The following is a 16,732-nucleotide window of genomic DNA, read 5'->3' on the forward strand; positions in this document are numbered from 1 at the left end:
CAGGTTTGTTTTTAAATGATAGTTCATCCTATCCTTCTCCAGAGCCTTAGAGCCATCCTATCCTTCTCCAGAGCCTTAGAGCTTAACAATCTCTGTGATTAGAAATTGACAACACTTTATTTTTGCTGTGTTGGATGAGTTACATTGTACCATGAGTTTGCTGATGTATGATGAGTATAACCAGTGGGTAATGTTTTAGCTCCTGAAGAGAAATACATACAATTTTCTATGTTTAAGCAAAAGTGGGTATGAGTATTCTTAAGATTACAAGAAGTTTTTAATAGTTGTAAGTTTTTTTTATTTTTGGTTGCCATCTTTTTAATACTGGGTAATTTTACCTAATTGTTTCTTTAAATAAATTTTTACTTTATTTTCCTGTATCACACCTTGTTGACTTTTTTCTTTATTTCTTGCTTGCAACAACTCTACAGTTTAATGTAGGTTATGTATATTTAAGAAATACATTATTGTGTACATTAGAATCTAAAACAATTCTTAGTAAAGTCTCCTTACACAATACCACATTACAAGTATTGCGTGTACAGTACAATCAAATCTGTCTGTTTATTTCCTGTATAGTATCTACCTCATTAACTCTTTATATTACCCTAATGAATTATTTAAAGTTATGCCCAAAACGTATCACATATTACTGACCCTGTTAAATATACAGTACTTTGTAATAATTATTATACCAATGTTTGTTGTTGTTTTTGTATATTTTAAATAATAATAATAATAATTTTATTTTATTATTACTAATGCCTAATGTGTTACATTTACATTCATTGTTATTTTAACAATTTATTTCTTAATTTTTGTTACTTTTTATATAGATATAAAATGCTAAATGGGTATTTTTTGTTGATAGGTGTCTCATCATCCGCCCATTGTGGCGCAATATGTGGAAGGCTGTAGTGGTTGGAGAAGCTGGCAGGAGTTCTCCATGTCATCTAAATTCCGTGGCAAGTATCTCCAGATCATCCCCCTCGGCATCGCACATCTCCATTTTGATCACAGCGGTGAGTGTGTAGCTTTCACTTTCTTGCCTCGTGTCCTGAAAACAGTGTGTTTGATGAGAAGATTTGGAATACTCCACTTACATGTCATTGGTAATCAGTTTATGTAGATTTTTGCAATTTACCAGTTACAATATCTTGTTAATGTCACCCATCACAATAAATATAAAAAATTAAAAAATTGATGTACAGTATTACTTTTGCTTTATAGTTTCATTATTTGTTCATGTTGCCCTGGATGGTTTTGCCTAACATCAGTAAAGACTGGCATTAGATGGGCCCTCATATCAACACCCCTACTCCAAGTATTAGAAAGTGAAAGTAAAATTAATTATTTTGCTTGAGAATATATTGTATATTATAGAATATAGAATATTGTAACTTGTACTGTAATTATCATATGATGTAATATTGTACAGTATTGTAATTACTGTAATAATCAAATAATGAGACTATATTGTATATTGTAACATCATATATTGTAGATAAATGGAATGCATGTTGAGGTAATTATGCTTGATAAACAAGAGTAATTGTCTTGTCTGGGTATAGAAATAAACAAGGTTTGTCACTACAGTATTGTTTATTTATAAAAGTCTCCACATGTTGCTACTGTATAGTACAGTATGTCAATAAACACATGAAACATGTTGGATGAATAAAAGCACATTGGTAAAGTTATATGGTGTAGCATGCTGGTAAATCATTTACAACATCCTTCTCGGATCATTCTGGTGCTAGTTAAGCTTAAGAATACTCGATATAAAAGGAAATGGCCTTAAGAATGCTCATTTAACTAGAGTTGAAGTCCTTCTAAGCACGATTTAACATCCAAGATACCACTCAGGAATGCTCTCAGTAATCACTGATTATTATTGTTGTCTTTCCCTAACCACTGGCAGTGCCTACATGGATACCCTAATTCTGCCAACTTTCCATTCCTCTTGACTGCTCCCAAATGTATATCAGGCTGGCAAAGACCAAAATATTTTAAGCATTCAAGTGACTTGTGTTGTATAGTTAGATCTCTCACTGTGCAGTGGGCTCATGCTATTAGTAGAGGTATGAATACAATCATTGCTTTCCTCTACACTCTGTAACTGACTGGGTTGCCAAAGTTATTTTCTTTTTTTTTTATTTGATCGTGTCTCATCAGTGGATATTCTCATTGGTTTTTCCTTACTTTCATGATTCCTTGTTACTTTCTCCCGGGAAGTTCCTTCTTACATCAACCATTATGATATGTCTATTTGTAGTGTGTTCTCTGGTGTCTCAGGCGCGGGCTTTCATTCTCACTGCAAATCCACATTTGTGGGGTGTCAAGTGTGTTAGTAGACAGCTCACACCCCTTCCCCTCCTACACGCATGCTGGCTCATGCCCCTCCCCTCCTACACGCATGCTGGCTCATGCCCCTCCCCTCCTACATGCATGCTGGCTCATGCCCCTCCCCTCCTACACGCATGCTGGCTCATGCCCCTCCCCTCCTACACGCATGCTGACTCATGCCCCTCCCCTCCTACACGCACGCTGGCTCATGCCCCTCCCCTCCTACATGCACGCTGGCTCATGCCCCTCCCCTCCTACATGCACGCTGGCTCATGCCCCTCCCCTCCTACATGCACGCTGGCTCATGCCCCTCCCCTCCTACATGCACGCTGGCTCATGCCCCTCCCCTCCTCACTGCACGCTGGCTCATGCCCCTCCCCTCCTACATGCACGCTGGCTCATGCCCCTCCCCTCCTACTGCACGCTGGCTCATTGCCCCTCCCCTCCTACATGCACGCTGGCTCATGCCCCTCCCCTCTACATGCACGCTGGCTCATGCCCCTCCCCTCCTACATCACGCTGGCTCGAGGCCCGCCTCCCCTCTACATGCACGCTGGCTCATGCCCCCTCCCCTCCTTACATGCACGCTGGCTTCCATTGCCCCCTTCCCCTCCTACATGCACGCTGGCTCATGCCCCTCCCTCCTACATGCACGCTGGCTCACGCCCCCTCCCCTCCTACACTCCTACTCCCCGTCCTGCTCTGTCTGTGACAGTTCCTTACCCTAAGGTTACTTGAAGTCTTTTTAGGACTTAGCGACCCCGCAGCTCGGTTGTCGACCAGATCTCCTGGTTGCTGGACTGGTCAACACAGGCTGTTGGATGCAGCTGCTCGCAGCCTGATGTATGAGTCACAGTCTGGTTGATCAGGTATCCTTTGGAGGTGTTCATGAAGTTCTCTCTTGAACACTGTGAGGGGTTTGCCAGTTATGCCCCTTATGTGTAGTGGAAACGTGTTGAACAGTCTCGGGCCTCTGATGTTGATAGTTCTCTCTGAGTACCCTATTGCACCTCTGCTCTTCAATGGGGGGTATTCCTGCACATCCTGCCATGTCTTCTGGTCTCATGTGATGTTATTTCTGTGTGCAGGTTTGGGACCAGTGCTTCTACTATTTTCCATGTGTAAATTATTATGCATCTCTCTCAAGAGAATACAGATTTAGGGCTCATTAATCAGTCCCAATAGTTTAGATGTTTTACTGAGGGGATTCTAGCAGTAAAGGATCTCTGCAAGCTCTCCCGGTGAAGCAATTTCTCCAGCTTTGAAAGGGGCTGTCATTGTGCAGCAGTATTCTTCTCTAAAGAGCACTATCGCCTTGAAAAGTATCATCATCGGTATAGCATCTCTAGTGTGAAAGGTTCTTGTTATCCTACGTGTCATTTTTCTTGCAGTTGTGATGGCTTCTTTATTGTGTTCTTTAGACAGTTCTTTAGACAAGACAGTATACAGCCCTGTCAATGAGAATAGCAGAACCTTTCCCAAAGGAGTAACTAAGTGCTTTGGCTTGAAATGAGATTTCATTAGTACTCATTAATGATGTTTTATTTATTATTTTTTTTTACAGGTAATCACTACACTTGGAGGAAGGTGTCCACAACTGTTCACAATATGATTGTTGGGAAGTTGTGGTTAGACAACCACGGAGAAATGGAGATTATTAACCACAAAACTGGAGACAAGTGTTGCCTTAAGTTCATTCCTTATTCTTATTTTTCTCGAGAAACTCCAAAGAAGGTACTGTACTGCTAATTTAATCCCTACTCTTATTTTGTGTAAAACTGTAGATTGCAGGGTGTAATATACAGTGTTTCCATATGCTCTTATCAATGTTTATATCTGATTACAGTAGTAACACAAGCATCCTCACATTTGTATTTTTTTTTATAAATCCACTTGCTGCAAAATAGTCTAAAGTTTGATCTTTGGTATGATGATACTGTAATATTACTCGATGCATTTTTTTGACCTAGCCAACTACCAAGCCATATGCTCGAAAGATCAATAAAGTACTTGGTTTTCATATACTGTACTGTATAGAATACTGCATGGGTCTTCAAGGTATGGATTATGATCCAGTACTGAGATATGAGATGCCTATTAAGTCGTGCCTGCAAAGTCAAAATTGTAATATTTTGTTGGTTGATCACATAAACACAGCCTCTGACAACATGTTTACAGTTCTTAGCTAACACTGAAAACATTACATGTTTTAAAAAAAGTTGAAAGATATGAGGAACCAGAATGCCTTTAAAACACACAAACAATATTGAGGCAACTCATGCATAAATAACAAGGGTATGTGTGGGGTGGTTTGTCTGTACCTCTGGTAGGATGTACTTAAATTGGATCCCAGTATGACTAATAAATTATCTGGACAAAACAGATTAATTTAAACCAGAACAGTTAATTTACTCCATGGATAGTCATCTCACAGGTAAGATTACTTACTCTATGTATATACAGATAGCTAATGACACCTGACACATTGCCTTGTTTATACTGCAATACAATCTTATTGCTCCCCTCCTTGACCTTACCCTCTCCTCCCTTTCTCCTATACCTGGGTACCTTTTGCAGGTGTCCTCATGTGATCACACCATACTTAAATATAATGCATATTTAAATTTCTTTAATAAATTACATGTGATATGGGAAGTGAAACATGGTAATTTTTTAAATAATAATTTTTCTGTCTCTTGCAGGTTACTGGTTATGTAGTAGACAGTGATGGTACTTTTAAATGGTTCATAACGGGCATGTGGGATGAGAAGATTGAAGCATGTCGTGTAACTTCTCAGTCTATGAGGGCTGGCAAGCCAGTATATGAAACTGGTCCTCCTAAAGTTCTCTGGAAAAGGAATACAGTTGAGTAAGTGTTCGTGCTTGTTTTTGTACATACAGATCAAGCTTGCTATACTCTTAAATTAATAGTATGTAAAAATAGCACGTAAACTGTAAAATATTGTATAATGCATAACAGAACTTGTATTTCTAATAAAATATCATCACTATAATCCAATAATATTTCAGTTCTAATTAATTGTCTTTCACATTCCAAGTCATTATAATCAGAGAGAGCAGATCATGACCATGTATATTCCATACTCTACATTTGAAGCATTTCACAATATCTCTATGAATTTGGAATTTTCAGTCCTGAAGCAGAAAGATACTATAACTTTACTGAGCTGGCATGCCAGCTGAATGAGCCAGAGGAAAATGTGGCCCCTTCAGATTCTCGGAACAGACCTGACCAAAGGTTAATGGAAGAAGGTAGATGGGAAGAAGCAAACTTGGAGAAACTTAGATTAGAAGAGAAACAGCGAGCAACTCGGCGCAAACGAGAAGCAGAAGCAGAACAGGCAACTGCTGAAGGTGAGACTCCATTTGTCCTATTTATTCATGTATGTATATCATGGATTTCAGGATTTAAAAATCATCTATATAAAAATGTTACCTATTATTAGATAATCTATTTATATATCAGACAAGTGCAGTACAGTATGAGGCCAAAACAGAAGTGCCACAGTCAAAGGGTTAAGGTACATCTATGTAAAGATTCTTATTAGGTAAATTTGAGCTACCTTTGTTGATTCCATAGAATGTTATTCAACATGTGGTTTGAGTTTGACACTTAAAACATCTTGGTTTAAAGCCATACCATAACTTTATAATACCACAAATGAATTTGTTGGGTTTGATATTATTTCATGCTATTTACTTTAATGAAAGTTTTTTGTTTTATTTTTTAATGTTGATTTTTACTTAACAGGCCGAGATTATCCAGCTTATAGTCCAACATGGTTCAGAAAGGAAACTGATGAAGCAACCGGAGCACTTATCTTTAGATACACCCACGAGTACTGGGACTGCAAGGAACGTCAGGATTGGTCCAGATGCCCAGATATCTTCTAGTACCCAAATACCTTTTAGTACCTGCCTTATTACCTACCACCTATTTATCACCTGCCAAATCAATGATGGCCCTCTACAGGCAGTGTTGTCCAGTACATCAGGAAAGTTCCAATATGATTTGGAGCTACATTGATGGAAAAGTCTATTTTCTTGGTTACTACAGTGTCATACAACATGATTGTTCCATTTCGTCACAGCTTGGTCCCTAAACTCGTATGTGATATACTGTATGTAACAAGTTATGTATTCAAATAAATTTGTGAAAGTCTGTACACTCACAAGCTCAACCTCTCTAAGGCCTCATTGTTGAAAGAGATTTTGAGTTGTAATGGCAAATACTTTGAAGATGTGCAGAGCCCATAGTAAATCTCATGTTCGCTGTAACAGTGATATATCTACTCAATATCAAGGACTCGGAATTACCTTCTAAGGCTCTAGGTGCTAATGCTCATGTGTTTTAACTGCAGTCTTGAGGTACTTTTGATCCTATTAATATGGCAATTTTTATGGTGTTAAAAGTTCAATTGGCAGAAATTAAATTACAGAGGTGCCAGTATACTGATCCAGCTGTGAACCGAACATTACTAGTAAACATAGTTTGATTTGAGCACCAAGTTTTGTAGTTATAATGTGTTCTCTGTTCTTAATGCATATTTTATGGTCTCAGCTATTACTTTGTTTAGTTAATGAAATTTATAATTTCTCAAAGTTATGGGGCTTGTGCAAACTCTTGTAGTGGTCAATTTCCCATTGTACAGTTATATTTTCACTAGTATTCCCACTTCTAGTGAAGAAAACCTTTGCTAAAATATATTGTTAAAATGATTTATCTTCCATGGATATAGTATATTCACTGGAAATGCTGTCCTTTATTTCATTAGCTAATACTGTATGCCAGCTATTGAATAATCTGAAAATAATTATGTTCTTATTAAATTGTAGATGTGCAAGAGGCTGACTAAACTGTTTCTTGTATTCCTACCACAGCCTAAAGAACATTTTGTGACCGAAATTGATATTTGGTCACTAAAAGTAATAACATAGTCACTAGCCAGTCATTCTTTAGTGAAAAACAATTCGTAGTTCATTGTAGGGCACCCAACACATTGAAATATTTAGTTACATGATCATAAATTAGTGTGCTGTGAAATTGTCAAAATTGTTAAACATTGTAAAAACACTGGAATACATGTAGAAGTAAATGTCATGAGTTTTTTCTTGTTAAGTGAAGACATTGTTAATTTATGACAATACTTTAATAGTTCAAACAGTAATAACTGCAAGCACATTCATTTTCATTGACAAATAATATTAAATATCTGCAGATAGTTCACTAGCAATTTCCATTACCATACTTTGATGTGCTTTAAAAAATTTTGAAATAGGCAGTAGATAAGAGTGTGACCATGCAAGTACTGTATTGCAATAGTACCTAACTCTTCCAAATACAGTATACTGTATATATTTTTTGTTTTTATTCACAACAACTCAACGTAGACAGAATATATGTCCATAATGCAGGTAATGCGTCCCATAACACACATTCTGTACTTACAAAGGTAATAATGTAATCATCTCTTTTTACATACTGATGATTTTCACTTTATTTTTAGAGTTGTTACTTGTTTGCATGTATATTTAGAATATATTTTTGGATTCCCTTGTGTAAATTTCCTATTTGTCACTAGAGATAACAACTGGAATCTGCATAAATTTATATGTATATACAGTATGATATGCACTTATAATATATTTGCCACTTCCTATAGGCCAGTCTGCTGCATTCACTTATTTTGAGGTGTGGATTATTGTTAGGCATCCCTAGCAGGGGAGACTTTATTTACAATTATTTTATTATATTTTTGGGCATTTTTTGCATAAATATAAAATATATATTAAATGCCAGATTGTAAAATAAATCTTTGTCCATGTGGTGTGGTTTATGACATTTGTTTCAAGACTACTGTAGTATGGAGTGAAAATTAAACATGGCATCCTGTATTATGTTAGTTATATCATTGAAATATCTACGACATGTCTTTAACTGACCTCTATTTTAAGTGTTATTTTAGACTTGTATTGCAGTACAAAATTTTGAAAAATAATGTTCAGAATTAGAGTAAAGACTAAAATTCATAAAGTGCACTGAACTGGCAATTGTAAATTAAAAGAATATTAAACATAAAAAAAAGTGTTCAGATTATTGCATCTTGTTCAGCTACTCCTTATATTTGTTATATATTTAATATCAAATGTATTGATGGGTAATTGGACATATTAACATTTAAATTACATTATATATAGATATTAACATCTATTTGGGGTTTTAACCCAAGACCCAGCAGCTTCATTCACATATGTTGAAGGAGTTTGTGTATGTGTAGGCTTTGTCATCATGAGTGAGATGTTATCAACTACTGGCAATAGAAAACTGAAATTTTTGAAGCATGGAAGGTTTGTAATACATTAAATAAGCATAGAAAGAGTAATTAAAATATTAATTTCTATACTTTTTAATATACTTCATTCACACCAAAATATTTACTGAACTAAATTTTTAATAATTTTGTTTTCTCTTAAGTTTAACCCTTTAACTAGCTTAGTTGTGAATAATATCATTTACTTCGTGTGTGTTTCAGTTGAGAAATTTTATGTATTGTTAAAATTAAATTTTGTATATTCTCAAATGGAAATGTCTCCAGAGTCATCAAGACGTTTACAACGTTTTTCGTTATACGAAAATCTAATTTTCTATACTGGTATATTGGTTTGTTATTGCAGTACATAAGAGCCTGAATCTGAGAGCAACATAGTGATTGTTGATCCCTTGTATGTGGCCAGCCGTCCCTGCTCCCACACGTGTTGCCAGCCAAACTCCAGTGGGTCACCACAAGATAATGCTATCCTCAACCTCCATAAGTTCATTTTTTAATTTTCGTACTTGAACCTTATGAGGAGCATAGATTACAAATTATCTTCCATGGAACCTCTAAAAGTTGCAATTCATCTCTGCAACTTCCTCATAAAATATTTTGTTGTATATTTTAGGATTTAAAAATGGCAAGATTATTATTCATACTCTTATGATTTTTAATTTAATAACTGCTCAAAGAAGCTCCTGGCTTCATCTTAAGTTACTTTTACAGAAATTTCAGTGTTTATAATATATTTTGTCAACAAATAAATGAAGCCAATACGTGTGCTTCATGTGATGGTATTAGTTACTTTGTTGTATGTAGGCTAATGTATCTATTAAGCTTGGTCATGAATTAAATACAAGTGAATTCCAAGTTGGATGTATTAGGATAACACACTTGAGTTTTCATTCACTGAGCTCCATATTCAAATACTTGGAGTTATTACTGTAAATATTTATTGTTTTGGGAAAATGGTTTTCCCCAGGAGGACGTGAGTGTGTGTGGTGCTGTGTGAGGGCACGTTGCATTTTACCCAGTTACATCTCTGGATTTGTAAAACATTCTCAGCTGTTAGATATTCTAACAGTTAATATCTTTTCATTGTAAGATGATGTGTGTGAATTACCAAGTCAATGCTGTTGATGCCAACTGAAGATGTTGCCAATCTTGACTGAAGGTAAGAGAAATTGCAGAGAACATTGAGAAAAATACATAAATTTTATTAAATTTGTATCTAATTTTCTGTTGGGGGATCATTCAGGTCCATATAGTGCTGCATTCATTGCACCCTTCTACCAACTTAAGTAATGTTCTCAAATATCAGATAATGTTGAGAACAACCATTTTAACACATTTTCTTTTTATGAGAATCATTGTGTCACTTTTCTGGTATAAAATGGTTTTAAAAGTACATTAGAATGATTGCCCTTGCCAGGAAATAGTTTGCCTGCTTGTGATAAAACTGAAGACGTAGAAAATTAGAGCAGCCAAGAGCCCTTTTAGGGCAGAATAGAGAAGGTGACTGCTCTGGGTTAAAGAGAATAGAGCAGCCATCAGCTCGTAGAAATAATAGTACACCTTGTTTAGGGACTTCATCTGTACATATTCCCATGATAAGGGTGTATGGTGACCAATGTTACAGTTCAACCTTATTAACTCTGCACTCCTCTGCTTTATTTAAGGATCTAATTGGTTATCACCAACCATAATGAAACCAATTGCCAGATATGTATCTGGTGGTCCAGAATAAGGCTGTCATACGTGACATAGGCTCAGAATTAATGAGGATGAACTGCAGTGTTAGACTAATAGTTTATTGTTTGAATGAGATGATTGAAGATACACTGTTGTTGAAGCTTTATATGAGGAGATCTGTCTCCTATTATTTTAAAGTCTGGCTTTACATGAACTTTATAAATAAAAATGATTGGCAATTTTTAGGTACAGTCCTTTGATTTTAGTGTTAAAAAGAAATTAGCACATACAATTTCCTTAATGATCATTTCAATGCCAAATATTAGACATCAAATAATGGCAGTTGTAGTTCCAGCAGCAATATTTAATTGCAAGTGGATATTGCCTCAGTCAGAGATCTCTTGTTGAAAGAGAATATTAAAGATTTATTATTAGCACATTATTCTTACATATATTATTTGTATAATGCATCAATTGCTTTTGTGATATACAAGAAAAAAATAAAATGGGAGCTAGTATTTATGGATAATGTTTTGTTATTTTCCAAGAATATTATGGTGTAATAAAAATGTGAAGAATGACAATGAACAAGATAATTATTGCAGTGAGAAAAGCTGTAGAATGAAGTCCACATGGACATTTGGATGAAAATACATAAACAGATTTTGCCTATTCAATCATTGGAAATATTTCAGATTTTAGCAAGTATTTATGGTAAGGCTCTTGCAAGAGGAGGTAAGGTACTTGTCAGGAGAGTGCTAAGCCAATACAGTTGCATAGCATTCAGAAGGGAGATGAGGACATGGGGTCTGGGGTAGGATAGAGGGAAGGAATGGTGCCCAAACACTTGGACTATCAGGGATTGAATGCAGACCTACAAGAAACAAGGCAGCACTGTACCAACCAGGCCAAGTGGTTGGGTGGAGAAATAAATATTAAGGTCACAGCTTGAATACAAAGTGGACATAAGCTAATTATTTAATTTCTTTTTGAAGCCTTAATGCTCCTGCTACCATCTTCACAAGTTGTGCTGATGGCTTTTTCCTCTTATGATTCTCTTTTCCTCTCCCCTCTTCTCCTTTCTGATTGTCACTTCCTGCTGACTTTTTTGCCTTGATTATTCTTTCCAATGTCTTCTGTTTTGATGCCCGGGTGTTTGGGGAGGTGCACACACTCACCCGACCTTTCGAGCAAGGAGAAGGTTATCTCGAGATGATTTCGGTGCTTAGTGTCCCCGCGGTCCAGTCCTCAACCAGGCCTCCTGTTTGTTACACATACCCAGGAAGCAGCTGTCTAACTCCCAGGTACCTATTTACTGTTAGGTAATAGGGGTTTCAGGTTGAAAGAAACTCTGCCCATTTATTGTCCTTTAAGCTTTAATTGTCAAGGTTAAAGATTGACAATAAAAGCTTCTGTCAGTCCCAGGAGCTTTTATTGTCAATCTTTGCCTTTGTTGCTAAATCCGATCTCGACAGACTGACAGTTCTTACCCTGGAAACAAAAACTGAAACTGTCTCTATTTTCTGCTTGTTACAACTTGTAATGAAGTTGTTACATCTTGGCTTAACGTGTATATGACGTATTAGAACGTTGTTACAACTTGCTATATTGGTTGTTATAACTGGTTAGGTTTAAAACTTGTTGGAACGTTGTACCAATGTCATAGTTTCGATGTGTGTTTGGCGGGTAACACTGCACTTCGCACGTGTTTTTGGTAAAAACTGCATGGCGCAATTAAGAACATATTTATGTTTTTATAAATGTTTAGGTAAAGTTAATGTCAAAATGTTTCCAAATGCCACCATTTTCATTTCAAATCACAGTGATGAAAACTTAAACATTAAATATAGCCTAAATAAAAAAAAGAGTACAACTTTTAGGCGCTCTGCGCATACGAGTCTTTAAGGTGACAATTGCACGGCGTATACCCACAATGTACCCCTAGGGTCCCTGTCTTGTCGGGTGGCCTATCTTCTAATTGTGGCTCCATGGTGGGTATGGGGGCTTATTCATGGATAAATTTTGTTTCTTATTCGTCTTATGCTTGTTTCGGACCCTCCTTTACCCTCTCAGACTTGTGGGGAAGGCGACCAGGCCCCTGAGTCGGACTCTGCTGGAAGACTTGGCTCTGTAGCCCCCGCCACATTTGGCCCTGACCATGTTCCTTCCTGCTCAGACTCTCCCGACTGACACACACTGCTCCTCTCCCACCTCTGTGGCAGAGTTGAGTCCCAAGCCCCCAGTAGTGATGACTTCATCACCTGGTGTAGCTCGGTCTCTAGTCATCACAACTGCGTCTTTTACCCCCTCTCTTACTGGGGGTGCTCGGCAGCGTCACGTCCGCACTCACTCGCACTTGACTCCTTCTCAATCTCCTTTTTTTCCAGGCTTTGCTTGGTCCTGCTACATGGGCTAAGTATTTTGATCTTGGTCATGTTGACCCTACTTGTCCTGATGATTTATTTCTTCATAAGCACCTTGTTGATTCGGTGGAAACGTTGGTCACCCTTAACTCCGCCAGTACCGATACCCGTGTTGTATCCCCTTCTCAGGAAGTGGCTGCCCGCTTGGCTTTGTTGTCCTGCATTGGGGAGACCCCCTGTTCGGATCTCCAAAAATGCCTGGTTCAATGCCAGCAATGGCATAATTCTTCACCCACACCATGTTGCAACTGGTGACAGAGAACTTAGACTGCCACAAGGATATTAAGTATATCCCTGAGGCCCAAGGCCATTCTATCCTCCAGGTATCCAACCCCCCTCGTGGTCATTGCCATTAACCTCCTCGCATTGTGAAGGTCACGTTTGATAGTAGGTCCCTTCCCTCTTCAGTCATTCTTGCTGGTTCCAGATGCTTCGTTCAGGAGTACATCCCCTCCCTCGCCTCTGCAGCAGGTGCTGGAGATTTGGGCATGGTCCCTTCAGGTGCACAAGTGAGGTCTCTCTCTGCCCCTTATATGGAACCTCGGGTCGTTTTGAGACGGCATGTCTTTCCCAAACTTTTTGCCTCAATTGCAGTGGTGCCCACCCTGCCTTCTCCCGTGTATGTGTGCATTACAAATTTGAGGACGCCATCCTCAATTTGAAGCATCGTGATCATTTGTCTTTTCCTGAGGCTAGGTGCCAGGTTCGCCATCTTCCCTCTTTCTCTGGCATGTCTTATGCTCGTGTGTTGTGTTCCCCCTTCTCGCCCTCTCCTGCTTTCCCAGCTTCGCAACCGTTTCAACGCTTTGGACCCCCGACACCACCACCACCACCTCGTCTGCTCCTTTGCATTCTAGGCCAGAGGGTCCTCCTCCTGGTTCTCCGTCTGGTGTTTCCTTCCTTTCTTCCCATCTTCCTTGTCTCCTGTGCCCCTCCTCCTCCTTTCAGCCCTTTCTTCTGTCTCTTGGCCCTCCTCACTGCCTGTCTGTTCTCCCATTGTCCATCCTCCTTCCAGCATTCATCATGTTGACCGTTCCCGTTTTCCTTCTCGTGTTGAAACTGTTCAGACGGTTGCCCAGTATATTGCTGATGGGACACCTGTGTCTCTACGTCAGAAGTGTAAGCCTGGCTCCTCTCCTCCTTCCTCCCCAGCAGGTAAGAAGGCTTTGATGTATTCCTCATCTTCCGACTCCGACCATATCCCTACTTCCCCTTCCTTTTCAGTGGCAGGGTCACCTGTCCCCACTATGGAGGTTTCCTTGGTCCTTGATCCTCTTTTGGATGCTGCCTTTGCTCCAGTGCCCTGAACTGTTTCTGTCCTTCCTGCCCCCAATTTCCTTGACCACCCCTCTCCGTTGCCTCCTCCCACTCCGGACTCGGTCCATTCGCCTCTGGTCCCCCCCCTCTAGCTCCCTTGTTATCATTAGTTATCTTTGCTAGCTTTGCCTTTGCCCAGTCACCCTGATTTCACTGATCCTGATCTTGTTCTTCCTTAATCTTTTGTGTTCTATTTTGCCTTTGTTTCTCCCATGTTATCTGTTTCTGTTTTCTCTCTTCTTGTCTGTCTCCTCTTCAATTAAATATTCGTGGTTTTTATTCCAACTTCCATGAACTCAAACTTTTGATAGCACAGTTTTCCCTGCTTTGTGTTTGTCTCCAGGAGCCGATGCTTGGTGCTCGTCCTGGTCGGAGCTGATAGGAGCACGCTTCTCTCTTTACATTCCTTTCTCGTGCTGTCTAAACTCGAGTATGGCTGTCCTGCTTACTCGTCTGCCTCTCCCTTTACCCTTTGTAGTCTTGATGTTCTTCACCATACTGGACTTCGTCTTTGCTCTGGTGCCTTTCGTTCGACCCCTACCCAGAGCCTGTATGTTGAAATCAGCATCCTGTCTCTACAGGATCGCCATGATCGCTACTGTCTTCGCTACTTTGCGCAGTCCCTACAACACCCTCACTCTTGTTTATATCGTACTTTGACCATTACCTCTCCTGGGGGCCCTGTTCCTTTTCACCACCTTCCCCTCTCTATATGGTTGTCTCGCTTGCAAGGTTCTCTCTCGGTTCGTGTTACCAATGTTTCTCCTCGTGTCATTCTGTCTTTGACCCCGTGGAAGGTCCCTCATCCTAAGTTTTGAAGACCCTTGACCTACATGACTAAGGCTTTTACCCCCCTACAGTTCTAAAATGCCTTTTCCTTGCTCACTTTTCTTTACACTCCATCTCCATCCTCAAAGATGGGTCTAAGTCTGCTGGCAGTGTAGGCTACTCCGTTTCCTGACTGCACCTATATGTGTTGCCTGCCTCCGGAGACTAGCATCGTCACGGCTGAACTTTATGCAATTTTGTTTGCCCTTTGTCAGCTGCTTTCTCGCCGTAATTCTTCCTTTGTTGTTGTAGTTGACTCTCGCAGTGCCCTCATGGCTCTGGAGTCTTTTAATCCTGTCCATCTTGTGGTCGTTGAAATTCAATATTGGCTGTTTCTTATCTCCAGCAGATTTAAGAGTTGAGTTTTGCTGGGTTCCCAGCCATATTAGTGTTTTCCTTAAATGAGCATGCGGATGCTGCCTTGAAGGAGACTACAGTATCTGTACTTGAGCCATTTCCTGCAAAAGTGTTCCTTATTTCAACTTCCACCCTGTTATTCATTCCTCTATCCATGCCCAGTGGCAGGATTGCTGGTCTTCAGTTACTGGTAACAAGCTGCATGCTCTAAAGGCTAGTGTGTCCCCATGGCCTTCCTCCTACCACCGTAATCGGCAGTGGGAAACTGCTCTGGCGAGGTTGCATATTGGCCATACCTGTTTAACTCGCGGGCACAGCAGGTAAGGTAAGGTATCAGCAGGTATCAAGCACTTAATGGAGCACCGCCCTACTCCTTAATGTCCAAACTGCGTTGTCCCTCTTACAGTCATGCATATCCTTGTTGAATGTCCTGACTTCCAGGATGTGCATATGTCTTGCTTCCCGACTGTCCCTCGCGGTCACCTGTCCCTCGATATTATCCTTGGTGAATCAGATGCCTTTGATGTTGTTCACCTTATGCGCTTTTGTTCTCGTATTGGCAGCCTTAGTTATATTTAGCACCTTTTGAATATCCCACACTTTTGACGGCGCTACATAGCCTCCCCAGCTTATGCCTTCTTTCGATAATTACTTACTTATTTCAGTAACAATACTGAATAATTATTTAGTGTATATTAAATAGTAAAGAGAACAAATGTAAAATGTGGATATTTCAGACTAATGTAATGTACTAGTACCTATATTGTGTGCTTATAATACCAGTTATTGCTGGCATAGGTTATATGGTGAACTGTCTGCTCCCTACAGCAGTTGAGACATCGGGAATTTTTGACAATTCACTTTTTCACTAAAGGCAAAAGTCAGAATCTGAAACTTATTTGTAACAACTTGTACAAATCATTAGTTATGGTTAGACTGAACAGGTGTACATCATTGCAAATCAAACTTACATTTTTAATCATGAATGACATTTGAATGATGATAGATATTTGTAAAATGTGTAGCTTATCATTAGTGTGCCAAGACAGATTAGCAAAACATATTTTCATAAAATTATGGTGAAAAGACAAATTGAAGGAGAGCTTACTAATTAAACTACAAAAGTTATAGAAATTTGTACACCCTTGGCATTTTATATTAACATATTTTGAGGCTATCCTGGATCAAAATTACTCCAGACAGACAGCTCATGTAGATCTGATTTAAATTAAATATAAAATGCTTGTCAGTAAGCCATCTCTTTGTGATAGTAATTCCATCATAATTCCAATAATTCGGTTGGGGGTCTCCTCGCTTTCATTGCTGATTATTTTATTCTATCCTGTAGACCTGTTACACCATCATATACATCACTCATTGTCGAGTTGTAATTCCTAACAATCACATGAATATTTCAGGAAAAGTTTGAGTGGC

The 16,732-nt window shown here is 38.9% G+C and overlaps 1 protein-coding gene across 1 annotated transcript; it reads left to right on the plus strand.

Annotated features, from left to right (window-relative positions):
- The first annotated feature begins 848 nt into the window (after nucleotides 1–848).
- Nucleotides 849–10,891, plus strand: LOC123769468 (oxysterol binding protein). The gene is made up of 5 exons (XM_069308799.1): nucleotides 849–1,022; nucleotides 3,911–4,080; nucleotides 5,049–5,215; nucleotides 5,501–5,721; nucleotides 6,119–10,891. The coding sequence occupies exons 1-5, from the start codon at nucleotides 947–949 to the stop codon at nucleotides 6,259–6,261; spliced, it is 777 nt and encodes a 258-aa protein (XP_069164900.1). The 5' UTR covers nucleotides 849–946; the 3' UTR covers nucleotides 6,262–10,891.
- Nucleotides 10,892–16,732: the final 5,841 nt, after the last annotated feature.

Source organism: Procambarus clarkii, chromosome 63 (assembly GCF_040958095.1).
Source record: "Procambarus clarkii isolate CNS0578487 chromosome 63, FALCON_Pclarkii_2.0, whole genome shotgun sequence".
NCBI classification, from domain to species: domain Eukaryota; kingdom Metazoa; phylum Arthropoda; class Malacostraca; order Decapoda; family Cambaridae; genus Procambarus; species Procambarus clarkii.

What these genes read in the sequence shown, in the direction of transcription:
- LOC123769468 (XM_069308799.1), top strand. Translation starts at nt 947, where the DNA reads ATGTCATCTAAATTCCGTGGCAAGTATCTCCAGATCATCCCCCTCGGC. An exon ending in CTCGAGAAACTCCAAAGAAG is followed by an intron (nt 4,081 to 5,048) that starts GTACTGTACTGC and finishes TGTCTCTTGCAG; the next exon opens with GTTACTGGTTATGTAGTAGA. An exon ending in TGGAAAAGGAATACAGTTGA is followed by an intron (nt 5,216 to 5,500) that starts GTAAGTGTTCGT and finishes TGGAATTTTCAG; the next exon opens with TCCTGAAGCAGAAAGATACT.